We start from the raw sequence: 16,981 nt of genomic DNA, 5'->3' as shown, positions 1-16,981 counted from the left end.
ATAACCAGAAAAAAATTCTCCTAGTAATTTTGTTTTGTAAAATTAATGACTGTGGCAAGCTGTAGTTTAAATGTGCATACTAAATCTGGGCTCAAATCCTAACACCTCTGAGAAATCTTTGTGATAAGGAATACCTTCAGGCTCTCATAGTTAATAGAGGAAACATATTCACATTCTTCTTCACAGTTAGACCTAAGAAAACAAGTGAAATTATTTTTTGTATACTATACCTGTACAGATGAAACTCGATAGTCCTCCATAGATGACATCATCATTATCTGGTAATATAAAGGGACACCTCGTCTGGACCTCCAAACAGTATTGCTTGCAAGGAATTCTGTTGCTGCAGTGAAACTGTGTGACTTCAAAATACTGGGAACAGAGCCAGGCTTTGTAGACAGTCTGGAAAAAGAGAAGAACGAGAAGTATAGATGGATGACAATAGCACTGTCATTATTAGAAGAACATACTGTACACCCACATTAATACTGCTTCTGAAAGCAAATTTTAAGACTCTCATTTGGGTAAAACACACTCTTAACATTTGACTATCCTCCCACTACAAAAATGAAAACTTCAGCCAAGTCATTTAAAAGCAACAGTCACTCAGGACTAGGCTAACGACAGTATTTTATCAGTGTGTAAACAAGTACCTCTCTTAGATGCATATTTTTATTACATAAACATGCAGCACACTCCTGTCCCTATACTTTACCATATACAAACCATCATCTGAACCTCATTTGGGACTGTTTTGGGAAAACCTTACAAAAACAAATGCAATAAACAGTTTCATATTGGCCTCAAGCCAGCTCTATTCTTTATATTGTCTGATGCTAAGCTTTCAGGTTGCAATAGATGGTGCTGCTTCCCTTCAAATAAAACCCTATCCAGTCTACAGCATGGAAACACACATTACAGTTCATGAACACGAACAGCTGTAGACTAGGAGATAAATCTGTAACAGTGAGGTCCAATGTCTACTTCTGGGAGCAAAGAGAAACACAATAAAGATGTTGTCACCTGAAGCTGTGTAGCCATGGCTGCATGGTTGTAGTGATTACCACTATTATTACTATTGGTATTTATATATAAAAGCAAATTAAACATGTTGATTTTAGTTTCTTGTGTCTTTAAGCAATGATATTAGTCAGAAGAATTAAACAAACTTTTTGACACAGAAAAAGCTTCACAACTGATCATATAAAAACAGATTGGATAGAAGCTTATGGAGCTGGTGAAACACCTGTATGACTGAGTACTAGAGAAGTTTGTCAGTTTCCCATTCTTTTATTTTCTAATTATCTTTTTTTTTTTTTTTCGAAGTGCATTATTTATTGGTTATATAGTTGCTATCTAGGCTGTTATATAATTAAAATTTACTTTCTGTATTCATTCCAAATATCCAAAAAGCTTACTAACAGCTTTATCATGGGCTCAAATAAAACATAAAGGTAGCTGGTTATTTTCCTTCTTTCTATACCTGTTCATAAGAAAAAAACAAAACAAAACAAACAAACAAACAAAAACAAAACAAAGAAAAAAAAACAAACAAAAAACCCTTAGATTAAGTCTTCAAGCACCAAAAATTTAAATTCAAAAACTGACATCTGAAAAGAGCAAAAAGGATCAATCTAGCAGAGGGTTTGGGTAGGTTTCAGCACGTTTCCTCTCGTCCATTCCAATTTTTACTAGTGTCAGTAGTGGTTTAATGTGTATAAGTAATTTGAATGTAGTAGTCCCAGAATCACAAAACTTTTATCTTACTTGTTTGCAGTGGTGGCAGGTGTGGGTAAGGTTGCTAGGCGATAAAGTAAAGCCTTTATCACTAATCTATGGTTTATGATTATCTCTTTATAGTAGCTTTTGCCTACTGCACTCTGTAGAACAAGATTTTTTCATTACAAATTAAATTTTAATTGCTTACAGAGGGTTCTTATCCACAATAAATGATTAATGAGAAGGAGAATTAAATGGTGTGTGTATTTATTGTTCTTAAATAAACTCAATTCTAAACAGCAAGTGGTTTTCCCAGTATTGACTATATCTCTCCCCACGCTTTTAACGCTTCAATTGCTATATTGATTGAATAAAATAAAATAGTGTTTTTTGTTTGTTTCTTTTCTTTTTCTTTCTTTTTTTTTTTTTAATATTTAATTACTAATTGAGCAATATCTATTGGTTGGAGACAGGAACTCTGGCTTGGATAACAGATAAGAGATAAATATTCACAGATGTTCCTTCCTGATCTCTAACAGTTTAGAACTGTCTATTTTGAATCTACCTAACATAGATAATAAGCTGTTTTATGAAACATATTTAATGAAGAAAAGATTTTTTTATTAAAATATTAAATATTCCTGCTTTTTTTTCCCATGTCAATACTTCACACTTGCAACCTAGCAACCTAGTAAACAATACATCCTCAACTCAAGCATTAACAAAATATTCTCTTTCTCTCTTACATACTTTATGGCATGCTGAGACAGATAAATAACTTATTTCAGGAGTATGACTCTATAATATAGCTTAACTGGCACATGGAAGTCTTTAAAATTACTTCAGCAAATTTTGGGTCATTGACAAAAGACACAGAAGATCTTATTTGAGGACATAGGGACAATAAAACTTTTGTCTTTCTGAGTTGGCATAATCTCTTTCAAAATACAGACTTCCTTTTTAAGGTGCTATTGCACCAAATCTAAGTAAGTTAAAAAAAAAAAAGCAACCACAAAATCTTGAATTATAACATCTCTTGTAGCCTGTTAGAAACCACTTATCACACAAAAATGGTCATATCTAAGCACTGAGAGATGTGTGTGTGTGTGTGTGTATATGTGTGGTCATACAGGAAAAGGCTGGTCTGCCTTATAAAGTCCCGGAAAATGTTCACCAATGAAAGAAGTGTCTTGTTACTAAGCTTCCAAGACCTATTTTTTTTTTATTTTTTCTTTCTAAAGTCAAAAGCTTAAAAATACTGTATTTCAAATTATAGTTGTCAGGACTTGTTCTGAACAAGAAAATGTAGCAAAACTAGGAGCCAAGTTCATAAATGCACATTTTTATGCACTATTTTCCTTTATCTCCCATATATTTTCTATTTTCTACTTCAAGATGATATGCATTGATTTTGATTCTGATTGATATTATGATGCCATATTCAGTCTTCTTCTTTCATTTTGCTATCTGCACTTTTATTGTCTTTCACTGAAGAGAGAAAAGATGGAAGGGTGGGGAGGAGAGAAGACCATGCATCAAATAGCCAGAGGCAGAGAAAGTCCTCCAGACTTCATATTAAGTTTTCTGGAGCAAAATTATTGGCCTTCCAAACCCGCACATTCTGAAGATTCAAGTCAATAAAATATGTCTTGGATTACATTTGAAGGGTCAAAGAGGGGTTGTGGCAGCAACAGACGGGACGGTCACTTTATGATATCCTCAATAAAAACAAAACATACAAAAAAAAAAAAACTCCCAACAAGAACTGAAATAAACTGAGTTAGAAGATTGGGAAAGATATACAAATTATAGAGAAAATATATGAACACTCATTTATCTTTTTTTTTTTTTACAAGAAACAAGAAAAAATCTTTAGCAATTTTCACACAAAATCAGAACTGCAGAAGATAAAAGCATAATTTTTATTACTAGATATTTTGTGAATTCAAGACAAGGCACTATAAACAAACAGAAAAATAATACACTACATAGCTTTTGTATTTCTTAAATTTGTAATTTTGGCTACATCTTATGATCTTGTATATATGTTGCAAGCATATAACAGAATAATATTTGAGATGGGCTTGTATTTTCAGCTATTTTGAAAACCTTCAAAAAATTATAGTTGCTAATGGAAATCTGTCAGACTGATCTCAAAGGACAGAAAAAATAATGGTTTTTTTTGTTATTATTCTTTTTTAGCAAGGAAAAGAAAATAAAGGGAAAGTACTCAGATAAATTGGATTATTGAACATCAGGGCAACCACATACACATTAAATAACTGCATAAATCTAAATATGTATTCTTTTTTACTATTAACAGAACTCTATATTTGATAGAGGTACAGTCCTGGCTATTAGACAAGACATAATGCAAAAAAAAAGATAGTATGACAGAATAATTAGGTCATCTTTCATATACAAAAATATAACTACAAAATTTCAGGAGGGTTTAATGGTAATTTTTCCCACCTAAATAAACCCAACTTTTTTTTTTTTTTTTTTTTTTTTTTTTCTATAGGCAAATACTGAAAATTACACTTTTGGAAAAGTGCACGAATTCACTGTTCACAAAAGTTCACAAAGTTCATGAGTTCACAAAAGTTCACTGGCTTTATGTACCTGTATTCATATGCATGGATGCCTACCCAGAAAGATCATAACCAAAATCTTTTAATCTTTTTTAAATCTTTTAAAATCTTTTAAATTTTAAGTAGTGAATAATAACATGATAAAAATATATACTATTAATTATTAATTAGGCAGACTAATTCACTATTTGACATTCATTTTATTTCTACTTTACAGATGTCAAGCCAAAGTCTGGAAACAGAAAAAATACCAACCACCCATCACAAATAACCAGTTTTAGCAAGACAAGGAATTAGCACTTCACAAATAAACAGACAGTACAATGCATTTGCTTGTCAAATCATTACAGATAATAAATGGATTTAGGGTTAAGAGGAAGAAGGCAAAATTGTTTGTGGGGAATTTTGAGATTCTAAAAGAGCACAGCATGTGCTTTTTCTCTCAGGACATCAGGAAGAACACAGTTATTTTTGTCTCTGCAAGGAGAATAGCAGTCCAGATATTTTGTGTCTCTTATCATATATGGGGGTAGACTGTGCCTTGGAGTAATTCTTTCTGGTCTTGAAAGGCCATTGGACAGAACTTTTAGGTAAACTGTCGGAATTATTTGCCTACAGAGGAGCCAACAGCTGCCATCCCGAGTGTGCAGTATAGCTAGGTAGAGCACTATGCTGGTTGATCATACCCCAGTCATTATACTAGCTGCACAACCAGGCAAAATTAATTTTAATCATGTGATTATGATTTACCAAGAATGCAAAAATTATGGGGAGATAACAGTGTATTTGCTATTCATATACGCTCACAGTCTCTCTCTCTCTCCCTTTCATTCTCACTCATGTATACATGCACATTCTAAATAACCAAATTTCTGTCCAAACAGATTGAGTATATAGACTGAAATATCTGAGTCACACTGCATGAGAGGTATCAGCAAAGGAGAATAGAAAAGCTCAAACAGTTTCATTCTCTGTGGCTGACAATTCTTCTCACTTTGCAGGAGATGAATTCAGCTCTCTTCTGCCCCTTCCCCCCTCGTTCCTGACTGCTGTTACCAGTACAGTCCTAAATGAACAGTGTGAGATTTCCATGAAATGTCTATTTAGCTATTCTCCATGAAAATTACTTTAAAAAAATATTACTGAACAAAAATTTGATGTTACTGGCTAGATTGTCAAAACAATAATACAAAAAGGAATGTAGATATCATCAAAGAGCTCCTAGTGTGTATGTGTGGAGGATGGTGGGAGGGAAAGAAAGTAGGAAGAGAGAAGTCACAACAGAAACTGTCTCTCACAATAGTAAATTCTATGAATTTAATACAGTTTAACTGCTTTGCATTGATGTTTTGCTACCATATTTATTCCTCAGTAGGAAAATGAAGTCTTCAAACACAGAACAACTTAATAATTTCGCATACCAGTTTAAAAGGAAAAGGCCCTTCATGAACTTCATAGGCATTCTGTTCATTGCCATTTTCAAACACATCAGGCAATTGTACCTTACTGAGATAAAGAAATTTACAATATTGCCTTAAGAGAGCGTGATACCAGTCCAGGTCAACTACTACCAAAGCTCGTGAGTATTTTGGGCTAAATTCTGTAGTCTTTATGTACACTGAGGTGTACCTCAGGCTGAGACTGACAAATCAATTGATTTTTTCAAGAACATCCATGCAATAACTTACTAAGTAACTTGAGGTTTTTCAGCAGAACTGAACCAAGAAAGACACTTTCTCTTTCACCCCATTAGTCCCCAGCCCAGGCTGACTCATTGACAACACCAGTGAATAAGCAGTGTGCTGAGAAAAATCCCTTTTTCTCTCCACATCAGCCTCAATTTTAGCATATGTAGTGGGTTTACGTGTCAAGGTTTTAGTAGCAGGGGGCTGCAGGGGTGGCCTCTGTGAGAAGAATCCAGAAGCTGCCTCATGTTAGATAATGGGCAGTTTCAGCTGGCTCCAAATGGACCCACTGTTGTCCAAGCCAATAAGCGATGTTTTTTGCACCTCTGTGAGAGCAGATTTAAGGAAAGGGACAAAAAGCTGTGGCACAACAGCAGCTGGGAGAGTGAGGAGTGAGGAACAGCCCTGCAGACCCCAAGGTCAGTGAGGAAGGAGGGGGAGGAAGTGCTTAAGGCGCCAGAGCAGAAATTCCCCTGCAGCCTGTGGAGAGGCCCCTGGTGGAGCAGGCTGTCCCCCTGCAGCCCATGGGTCTCAAGGCAGAGCAGATCTCCACACTGCAGCCTGTGGAGGAGCCCACAGTGGAGCTGGTGGGTCTGACCTGAAAGGTTACTGCCTGTGGAGAACCCCCACTGGAGCAGACTCTGGGCCAGAGCTGTAGCCCACAGAGAGGAGCCCACGCAGGAGCAGGTGACGTGGCAGGAGCTGCTACCCATGGGGGACCCAGGTTGGAGCAGTGTACTCCTGAGGGATGGACCCCGTGGTACGGACCCATATGTGGAGCAGTTGTTGAAAAGCTGATGCCTGTGGGAAGCCCATGCAGGGTCATTTCAGGAAGGACTGTGTCCTGTGTGAGGGACCCCGCGCTGGAGCAAGGGAAGAGAGCGACCATGAAGGAGCGGCGGTGGTGAAGTGCTGTAGGCTGACTGCAACCACCATTCACCCATTCACCTGCTCCACTCTGGGGGAGGAGGTGGAAGAGGGTGGATGGGGGTAAGGTGGTTTTAGTTTGTTTTCATTGTTTCTCACTTCTCTAGCTTGTTAGTAATCGGTAATAAATTTATTTAATTGCCCTACGCAGAGTCTGTTTTGCCTGTCGCAATAATTGTTGAGTGGTCTCCCTGTCCTTATCTCAACCCCTGAGCCCTTTTCATTGTATTTCCCCCCTTTCCCTTTGAGGAGGGGGAGCAAGAGAATGTGGTGGAGCTCAGCTACCCAGTTGGGTAAAACAACCACAGCATATGATTTTCTGCAGTCAAAACTAATCTTAAAGATTTTCATATGCAACATGTTGCCTATATGCAATGGGTGATACCTTCTTTGCATGCCGAATCTCTAAATATCTGCCTAATTCACAGCGCTATGAAAGTATGAACTATTTAGAAGCATTATATGTGCATTTCAAGTTAGGTTATATGCTTAAATCCCCCCCCCCCTTTTTTTCTAATTATTATTATTTTTTTTTATTTTAACTCAGTGAATTTTTGTCTATTCTGTGACTTTACCACAGTTGATAATGTTGTCTTTTCTAGTTTCCATCTCAATCTTTCTATGAAATTTTTTTTTAAATTTAAAAATAATATTTGTTAGTAGTAGTCTTAAGTAGTGAAAAATAATCAGTGGTTAGTAGTAGTCTGGAAAACCTTCTAAGAATTTACTTGCCCAAATAAAGACATCTGCTTGTCCACTCAGAACACATCCCAAAAATTGGCCAAACAAAGATGAATATATCAAAGATTATACAGGAAATAAGGTGATTAGATCTTAACATAACTGTGGATTTCATGACAACAATGAGAAACCTCATAAGAGCGCACACATTTCTTTTTGCAATGAAGCTTTTGCTGTAAATTTCGCTTTAAATCTTATGCATGCTGTACATCAGGGAAGTAATAGCTACTGTCACCTACCGACTAATCCACTGTCTGTTCAGTACAGTCTCTGAAAAGCTTTTTACGTTTGCATCACCAGGGTATTATGTGTTAGTTTGAGTGACAGTGCCTCTTCTTTAAGAAACACATGGGTCAATCTCAGAGCCTGCTTTGTGCATCAGGACTTGAGATGTCATGTTTTACAGAGATGTCTTTTAGATAGTTTATGTGTGCATTTTACAGACTAAACAACCAAAATACAGATGGCTAACTGGTACAAGATCTGATTAAATCTGACATGGGTAGTGTTACGAATGTGGGCTCTCCCAGGAATTCTGTCAATTTTGAGCAGTAAGGGCTGTCTGACTTCATGAAAACCACGTTTTCTATGTGTGCTATGGATAGCCTTCTGCCTATGAGAGCTGTGGGACTGCTGGTGACATTTCTTTTCTACCAACATTCATTCTCAGTTCTACTCTGAATAGGACTGGCTAAGCACACAAGTAGTGCAGAAATAATGAGCTGATGTGATAACAAGATGAAGACCAAACCTTGCAGGATGGTTTCACCAATGAGAGTCAGTGGTACAGTCAGGTGATTAAATATTACTTGAAAGCATATAACAAAACAGAGGTTTTGGAATATGTGGATGGTTGAGAGTAGGATAATGATACTTGATATACTATATAATAATTCCTGAATAGTTTCAATGGACAAAAATAACAATGTAAAAAAGGTTATCATTTTAACTTTATTGCAACATTATCAAATCAAACAATTTTGACTGGTGTAATATTAATTTTCAGTAAGGTTCAAACACTTCTTTCTACAGAAACTATTGTCATTCTGCTTATACAGACAAGCATTGTTCATCATTGTTCATTAAACATTTGTCTAAATACAGATCATGCTCTTTTGTATTTCATTACATTAGTATTGACGCAAAACTGTTCTGCTTTGTGGAATAGTTGGTTTGTAAATACACACAAGCACACACACATAATATGTGTATATTTTTATTTTTTTGCTTTCTTTTTATCTGATCCTGAATGAAAATAGATTAACAATCTGAGCTTCCTGTAGAACAGACATTATATTTTCCAGCTATTCCATTCTATGTGCATTTTTTTAATTCCTTGTGTTAAAACACTGCAGTAGGAAATGAGAATGTCTGTTTCATATTATGGAAACTTATGCCTGAAATTTACAGTAATTTGGGAACAAACACAGCTGTCTGGTGGGTATTTTGACCTTTGTTCTTATTTATGTTTTATTGTAATTAATGCCTTCTGTATCTGCATGTTTGGAATATCATAAGATAAATATAATAACGTCCGTCTAGAAGATCGTAATGCCAGTGAATGAAAAGTATTATATTAAGAGACAAAACCTTTTAGTGTTTCAGAATGATGGTAAATTAAATGGCTAAACTTGTTTCTTTCCTATTTTACTAGGATATTAAAATTTCATATGAATCTCATATGAATAATATAATTTGAAAGACACGCATACTATTTTACTTGAAGATAGAGGACAGGTAAACCAAGGTTGAAATTTATTTGCCAGAACACTTTTGATCTCAGCTTAAATTTGTATACTACATAACAAGATTTCTTTTAACTGAACACAAATGAGAGGAATGACAAGCTGCTTTACTCATATCTTCATTGTTTATATTGGAAAAGACAACAAGAGAAATGTGGATATGCCAGCTACTAGTACAGATATGTTGCTTTCATTGTGGAGAAATTACTACAGAGGAGATGGCATCAGTGCCTCCCCATCACTTTTGTAATCTTTAAGAGAAGTTAGACACAGATATAGGGGAAATCTGACAAAATAAATTAAGGTTCTGCAAGTTATAGATATTGTGCAAAACCCAGATCTGCCAGCCCTATCTTTCTGATGGTTAGCCATCCAATCAAATGGGTTCATCATAATGCTTAACTTCCCTTTTCTATAATATCCTCAAACCTTGACTCATCATCTGTATTAGCATTCACTCTTAGCTTTTACTTAATATTGCAAATAAACTTTATTTGGAAGATCATAAATATCCCTTTGGGTGAGGAAACTGGAGATTAACTAACTCATTATAGATACAAGTAGCCTAGTAAAAAATAAATAAATAAATAAAAAGGGGGTACTAGTCTTTGATTTTGAGAGCTTAATAGTCATCCACACAGATAATATATTAAAATGTACAAACCAGGAGATGCAATTATAATAAAACAAATGATTAATCCTTAAAGTGTCTGATCAGCTCCTCTGGAAGATCTTAGGTCCACTGACTTCAAGTCAGTTTGCAATGGGAAGGGGCCTGTTTTAACGTTATATTCAAATATTCATGGACAAAATAACTTGTCAAGGTGAAAAGTCTTTGTCTTCAGCTGTGCTCTCCACCATTATTAAGGTGATGATACTCTGTATTAATCAGCTCAACACGATGTTATTCAGAAGATTGATACTGCTGGCTAGCAGTGTATGCAAGAGGCCAAGATAATCTCTCTTTTCATATCCCTTGCTTCCTCAAATTAAAAGCTTGACTTTTTCTGCCCACAAATATCTAGTGTTGTTCAGAAGAGACAACCCTTATGGGCCCAGAGGACCTCTAACCAACTTGCAATAGCTGCTAAATATTTCTGGCAGATGAGGGGAGTTGTTAAATTCTCATATGCAGAGAAATAGCTTCTTATGCCTTGAATCTTCTTTCCATTTAGAACTATACCCTTTTTAGGCATAAGACTTATTCAGCTTTGGTGCTGAATTTTCATCCTGATCATGCAGACAGAATTCTGTCTAAATCGCCTACATAAGTTTATTTAAATGTTTATTTAAAACTGATTATAAGAACATTATTGTTCTGCAAATTACCTAGAGACTAAACAGGTTGGTTTTTCTCTTTTTTCGTGTTATTTTTGAACCCAAGAACTAATCTGGAGATGCCACTGCACTATTGCCACTCTCAGTGTTCTCAAGTTTTCACACATCTTTCCCTTGCTTTTAATATATATTTTGTCATAAAGCCTTCAGATTTACATGCTGTTGTTCTGACCTGAATGTGAGACATCCAAACAGGGTGAGTATCTGAGCCTAAAAGCAGTTGATGGCAGGTTCTCCTTTTTTGCTTACACATCTCTAATTTGAAGTCACACAGATGCATCAAAAACTGACTTTAACCCAGGTAGCTGAACCTTACGTGGGAGGGGGCATATATTGGGGGATATCTATGGGAGGGAGGTGAAGACATTTTAGTCAGATCCCTGACATCAGCTTTTGATCATGCACATCATGCAGTTGATAAATCATATTTTCTGTGAGAGCACAATAAGCACTGCAGGGGTTCTTTACTATGGGCTCTTCAAGGCCATCACTAGCAGTAGCTGATGAATGTAAACTAATCCCATCATTCCAAAGCTCTTAAGGCTGATCTTCTACTACCAAGTCTCAAATCTCATGATCTAAGACTAAGGCTTTCTCAAAGTGGTACCTATCTCATACTGTCCTGATGGATCCCCTCTTCCATTCTGCATCAGACATGACTGGCTGGTCTGGTACACAAAATCAGGTAGAAGTCATAGATCTATCTTGTCTTCAGAGGAATCACTATTCAATATCCCATCTTTATATTCGTTTCTTCTAACTGACCAAGAATCAAGATTAATTGGCTTAAAGAGGTAAAGATTCATTGCAAGTTTGGAACATATAAAAGACGTATTAGATTTTAAATAGAAAAAAAAAAAAAAAAAAAGGAAGTCTAGATGCTTAGATAATCAACCAAGCATTTCTAGTGTTAATAGTGCTTGAGAAATTCTACTTCTGGAAAGTAGAATAGAAAACATCTATTTTGCTTATGTAGAGTATGTTTGCCTCACTCAAGTGGACAAGATGCGAACAATACACAGTTCTATTCACTTCCTATATGCTTCCTTCCTTTTTTCTTCCCTTCCTTTTTCTTCTGTTGCATTTCAGAAATGCAAATGTTTACTTTTCCCAATCTGTTTAAATGTTATCAGTGGACTAACATGTTCTCACATATGGGGACTTGGCAGACCTTGGAAAGAAAAGAAAATAGGTCTAATTTCTCCAAACGCTGTAATTCCAGAGAAGACCCAGGAATTTCTCTGTGATTCCTTCTGAAAAGGGGCCATATTTCAGTGTTAGCCTAGGCTTCTGCAAAAGAAATAGCTGATTTTAATAGTATATACAATGTATATGACACTTTTTATCTTCAAAGGGCCTGTCTAATACTGGTATTAATTCTGTATACTTAATCCAGGGAAAAAGTTTTTGGTTTATTTCAGTCTCATAGGGATAACTGAGGTGAATATTACAAGACAGATCACACTAGGTATCATTTTCAGCCCACAAAAATATACTTATCCAGTTGCATGATGAGCGTGACACTAGCCTGTGAGTGGCTGTACTATCTGCTGTCTCCATTAAGAGAAGTAGCCCTACCCCTTGTTTTTCCTCTGCCAGATTCCCATAATCTTTAGTAATCTAAAACATACATTTTTATCTGAAATATCAAAATGCTTTCACTGTTCAATGTAATATCATTGTGGGAAACTGAATACAACACTACATTTTAATGTGCGGTCCTTTCTACAAAGTTCCTTCTATATGATCTCGTTTGATTATATGATGCTATCTCAATTTCAAATGTTTTGTCTAAACTTTTATACTGTTGTTATACTATATTATATATTCTTCTTATACTAATACATTAGACAACAATATCAATTTCATTTCATTATAACTAAAACATGCCTGCAGAGATATTCTGTTAAATATAGTGTCATCTCAGGGAGAATCATAGGATTTTGGACCGACTGTTTTTCACATTTCATTTATATTCCTTTGCTGATTATTATGCAATAATGACAACCAAAAAGATACTCTCTCTTCCCCAGTGATATTGCAGAAGTGTTAAACGCAACTGAAACAAGATGAGCTTGTAATTTATGCACTAAATCACTATCAGATTACTTTTACGGCATTGTATTTATTTAACTTTGCCATCACAATAGCTTGTTTGTACCCTTTTTCTTTTCATAAAGGTTTGCCAGACTTATGCAACACTGATATTTCGGCAAGCTGTTTTAAAGGGAACTTTTCGTCTTTGATCGAAGGTGTTGTTTCTTCCCAGATTTTCAAATATTTACTTCATTGCGGTTTTTCTTAGATGATTTTATATGCTACATGGGGTCAAGTCTATCTGCAACTATCTGCTGACACATCTAACAATTTGCATAGGTCACTAATATCAGGGAAAAAATGAGATGTAGAGATTTGCCCTTCACATTTATTTTCATTTGTTTTTGCTACAGTTTATTCAGCAAATAAAAGATAATGTTGGAATATTAACATAGAGTTTAAGATTTAAACACCAGAAATAGTCAAAGTTATACAGTCTGTCATAGATTGTAATAATGCATAATACATTAGATGATTTGAGAGTAGAAAATATTCTAGCTTATATTTCAGAATGATTCCCTGAGTCATCTAGAGGCTCTCTGTCAAGTAAGCTACAGACATATTTAAAAGCTAATAAATTGGTTATGGCAATAATTAAAAGTGGAATAATAAAACAAACTGAAAGTAGTCATATGAGAAAGTCTAATCTGACCGATTTCTGCAAAGGTGAATTCTCTCTCTAATGAATCCAAATTATTCCTGAGTATAAAAATGAAAATGTGATCCTGGTGACAATTTATTTAGCCCTTCAAAAATCTGTTAACAAGGTCTATAAAAAAGGTAGGTAGTAAACAGATTATTATTGCTTGAGAGAACTATACAGTCACATATACAAACTGAGTAAGGGGAAAGAAGGAGAGGAAAAAAAGAATCAAATTTCATCAGTACAAAAGGTTAAAAGCAGGGAGTCATGTTTTCATATATGTTTTTTTTAGTAATGTATTAATAAATTAGAAACAGGGCTAGACAATAAGGTATCAAGTGTGCAGAAAGATAAAAAAGAGTTAATCAAGTGAAAAAGAAGGACATTCAGAACTTTGTCTGAGCTGAAAATTTGCTGAATGGAGAGTGAAATTTGGTGCTGAAGAATTTAAAGAAATAAACCTTTCAAAAACAGTTGAACTACTTATATACACCAAGAGGGATTTTACATCCAATAAATGATTTCCCAGGAAAAAAAAAAAAGGAGGGGGGGAAGGGAGTGTTGCTGTCCTTTGATTTCTTTATGGTTATATCTGAAAAAGACAACAGATGGATGCACAAATGTTGGGAAATGACATAGAAACAGAGTCTTCTGCATAGCCAATGCTACACACTCAACTGGAATAGACTACCCAGAAACAAGCAATCCCACCTCAAAATAGAAGCATAAAATTGGAAAAAAATAAAATAAAATCAAACAGGAGTCTCATGACTGGAACCTCTGAAGAAAGACTGAAAGATAAGTTAATGAAACTTCCGAGGGGCGGGAAAACTTCAGTGGCAGGATCTATGAAATTATGAGTGTGATGATGGATGATTTTCTTATCTTTGTTATATGTACTAGAATGACGACGGGTAATGCTTAGTTTAACACTCATTACAACATTTTCGTGAGAAAAAGAAAGTAAAATTCAAAGAGTGGTCTTTCTAAAGTAAGTCCATATTTTCCCTTGTATATGTAATAGAGCAAAAAAGATTTTTGTTGTCCTTCAGAAAGTAAACCTGTGCCCACAGTAGATACTTTGTATATGTGGACTGGTTTTGAAGACATTGTAGACATTTTTCACTTTTGAATATATATAAAGGCATTTATACTTTAGGAGAAATACTGCACTAGATACTTAAAATACAGGTGTATACATATAACATTAGTGTTAACAGAAAGAGTATTAGTATAAACAAACTCTTTAAGAAAATCTTTCAGATTTAAAGATTAGGAAACATCTGTGCTGTTTCTTATTCTGAATTTTCTGGCTTCTTCCTATGCAGGATCTGTTGCTAGCTACTTTGGAAAGAAGACTCTGTGGATTGAATGACTTACTGATAGAGTCCAGTATGGGATAGACTGTTGTCCTGTGGACAATGGCCTTTTAGGGAATTACTTCTAATTTCATCTCATAAGCAGAGTGAGTACATCATGTGTCATTTTCACTGGTGTTTGCCCTGAAGCACACAACAGGTTCAGAAAGCTTTGTTAGCTTCTAAGCCTTGTTGACTATGCACCAGACACACATATTCTCCAAAGCCAGGGAAAACCATATAAAAGCATTGGAAATGCATAGTCCAATTTGCTTATTTGTTTAATAAAATGAAAAAAGGCAAGAAGAGATGTGTTTACATACATTACACTGTAAAAGGAGAATTAAAATATTTAATAAAAAAAATCCTGAAGGATAAATTACAAAGGAAAATTGATTAGTTTTGTTATAATGCAAGCCCTTAGTTTAGACCAAGGTTCTCTAATTCCCTCAGTTCTCTCCATGATGACTACAGGTGAACATAAATACAGGCTATTTTTAAAATAGCTGGAACTTCACACAACTTTGAGCTAGGTGCACATTCCTGCTACCACCCTTGTACAGACAATATTAGTGCCTATGTAAAGGCAGACCAGGTCTTCTTTACTGACTTAATTTTCAGTTGAGTAAGACCTGTGATCCATCCCTGCGAAGTGAAAAGCTGGGAGGAAAAAAAAAAAAAGTTGAAATGAGAAATGGAGGTAGTCTTATGTTTTTTTGTGTAGGCTTGTGCATTTGCAGATTTAAAGTGACTAGTGACCACTGCCTTATGAGCAGCTAGAGCACCAGAAGTGCAGAGCACGTTTTCTGTGTGATATCTCCACAGCAATGACTGAAGAAGAAAAGAATGCATAAAAACATCAAAAAGTTAATCAAAACGATTTAATAGCTACAGACTTTTTTTTTTTCTTTTTTTTTTTTCTTTTTTTCACCAGAGGCATTAACATCTCTTTAGTTAAAATTAGGCCACTTGTTATTTTTGACATTTAAGTCTCTGTTTGGAAGTTTAGATACATTAAAACTTTTGAACATATTTCTATTTTTAAGTTTTCACTGTCATTTTGTGATGATTTTTGTTCCTTAATCAAGCCCTGTTATGTCTGCTATGACTGTCACAATGCATCTTTCCTAAATGCACTCAATACAATAATTGCAGATCTTTCTTTGCTACACTGTGACCTAGTTAATTATCCTTTTATGAAGCTGTATTTCTTCTCATATTGACAGGTTTATTCGTTTTTTTTTTTTTTTTTTTTAATGAAGATGCCATCTTTATGAATATCAAAGACGTCTTGGAAAGAGTACTGGCATTTTACTCTGTCAACCTGCTCTGTGTACAGTGGTATTTTGTGCAATATATATAGGAAAAGAGCACAGAGCCAAAGTGGTTTGTTGTTGTTGTTGGCCTTTTTTCTTCCTGTGGATATCTGCTCTTCTTCATGCTGGGAATCTTACCCTTTCTAATAACAATCCTTACAATGTTAAGCCTGTGTGTCTTCTTAAAAACTTCTCTTTAGCAGAATTAAAAAATAATACATTAAGCCTCTGTGCTCCTTTGCCTTTAAAGTTCTACATTCCTTCAGAGTTTGTTAATCTCAGAAACCAGCCTAAGACATCTCTTTTTGGGGGTGATTACAGTTCTGCTGATTGACATACAGAATCCTTCATCTAGTCTGTGAACTAACTGTGTGACATGATAATTCCTGAAGATCCACTCATGAATGCTAACAAGCTACTTGGAAACTTCATAGATCTCCTGTCTACATTTTTTTCCTCTTAATGACTTATTTATGCTAAATTAGTTCCCAAATACCATGCTGTTAGCTGTATTTTTTTTCTTTCTCTTTCTCTTTCTCTTTCTCTTTCTCTTTCTCTTTCTCTTTCTCTTTCTCTTTCTCTTTCTCTTTCTCTTTCTCTTTCTCTTCTCTTTCTCTTTCTCTTTCTCTTTCTCTTTCTCTTTCTCTTTCTCTTTCTCTTCTCTTTCTCTTTCTCTTTCTCTTTCTCTTTCTCTTTCTCTTTCTCTTTCTCTTTCTCTTTCTCTTTCTCTTTCTCTTCTCTTCTCTTCTCTTCTCTTTCTCTCTCTTTCTCTTTCTCTTTCTCTCTTCTCTTTCTCTTTCTCTTTCTCTTTCTCTTTCTCT

At 35.2% G+C, this 16,981-nt stretch overlaps 1 protein-coding gene across 1 annotated transcript in view; it reads right to left on the bottom strand.

The window, feature by feature from the left end:
• The window catches only part of NALF1 (NALCN channel auxiliary factor 1), a 518,224-nt gene that overhangs the window by 30,951 nt on the left and 470,292 nt on the right, over positions 1 to 16,981 (bottom strand). Inside the window, exon 6 of the mRNA XM_080577529.1 lies at positions 231 to 402. Coding sequence (XP_080433655.1) covers positions 231 to 402 — 172 coding nt within the window. The remainder of the gene's footprint in view (positions 1 to 230; positions 403 to 16,981) is intronic.

This window comes from Anser brachyrhynchus (genome assembly GCF_964034855.1).
Source record: "Anser brachyrhynchus genome assembly, chromosome: 1".
NCBI lineage: Eukaryota > Metazoa > Chordata > Aves > Anseriformes > Anatidae > Anser > Anser brachyrhynchus.
Note: the sequence above shows the minus strand (reverse complement) of the source record. Positions and strands in the feature narration are given on the sequence as shown.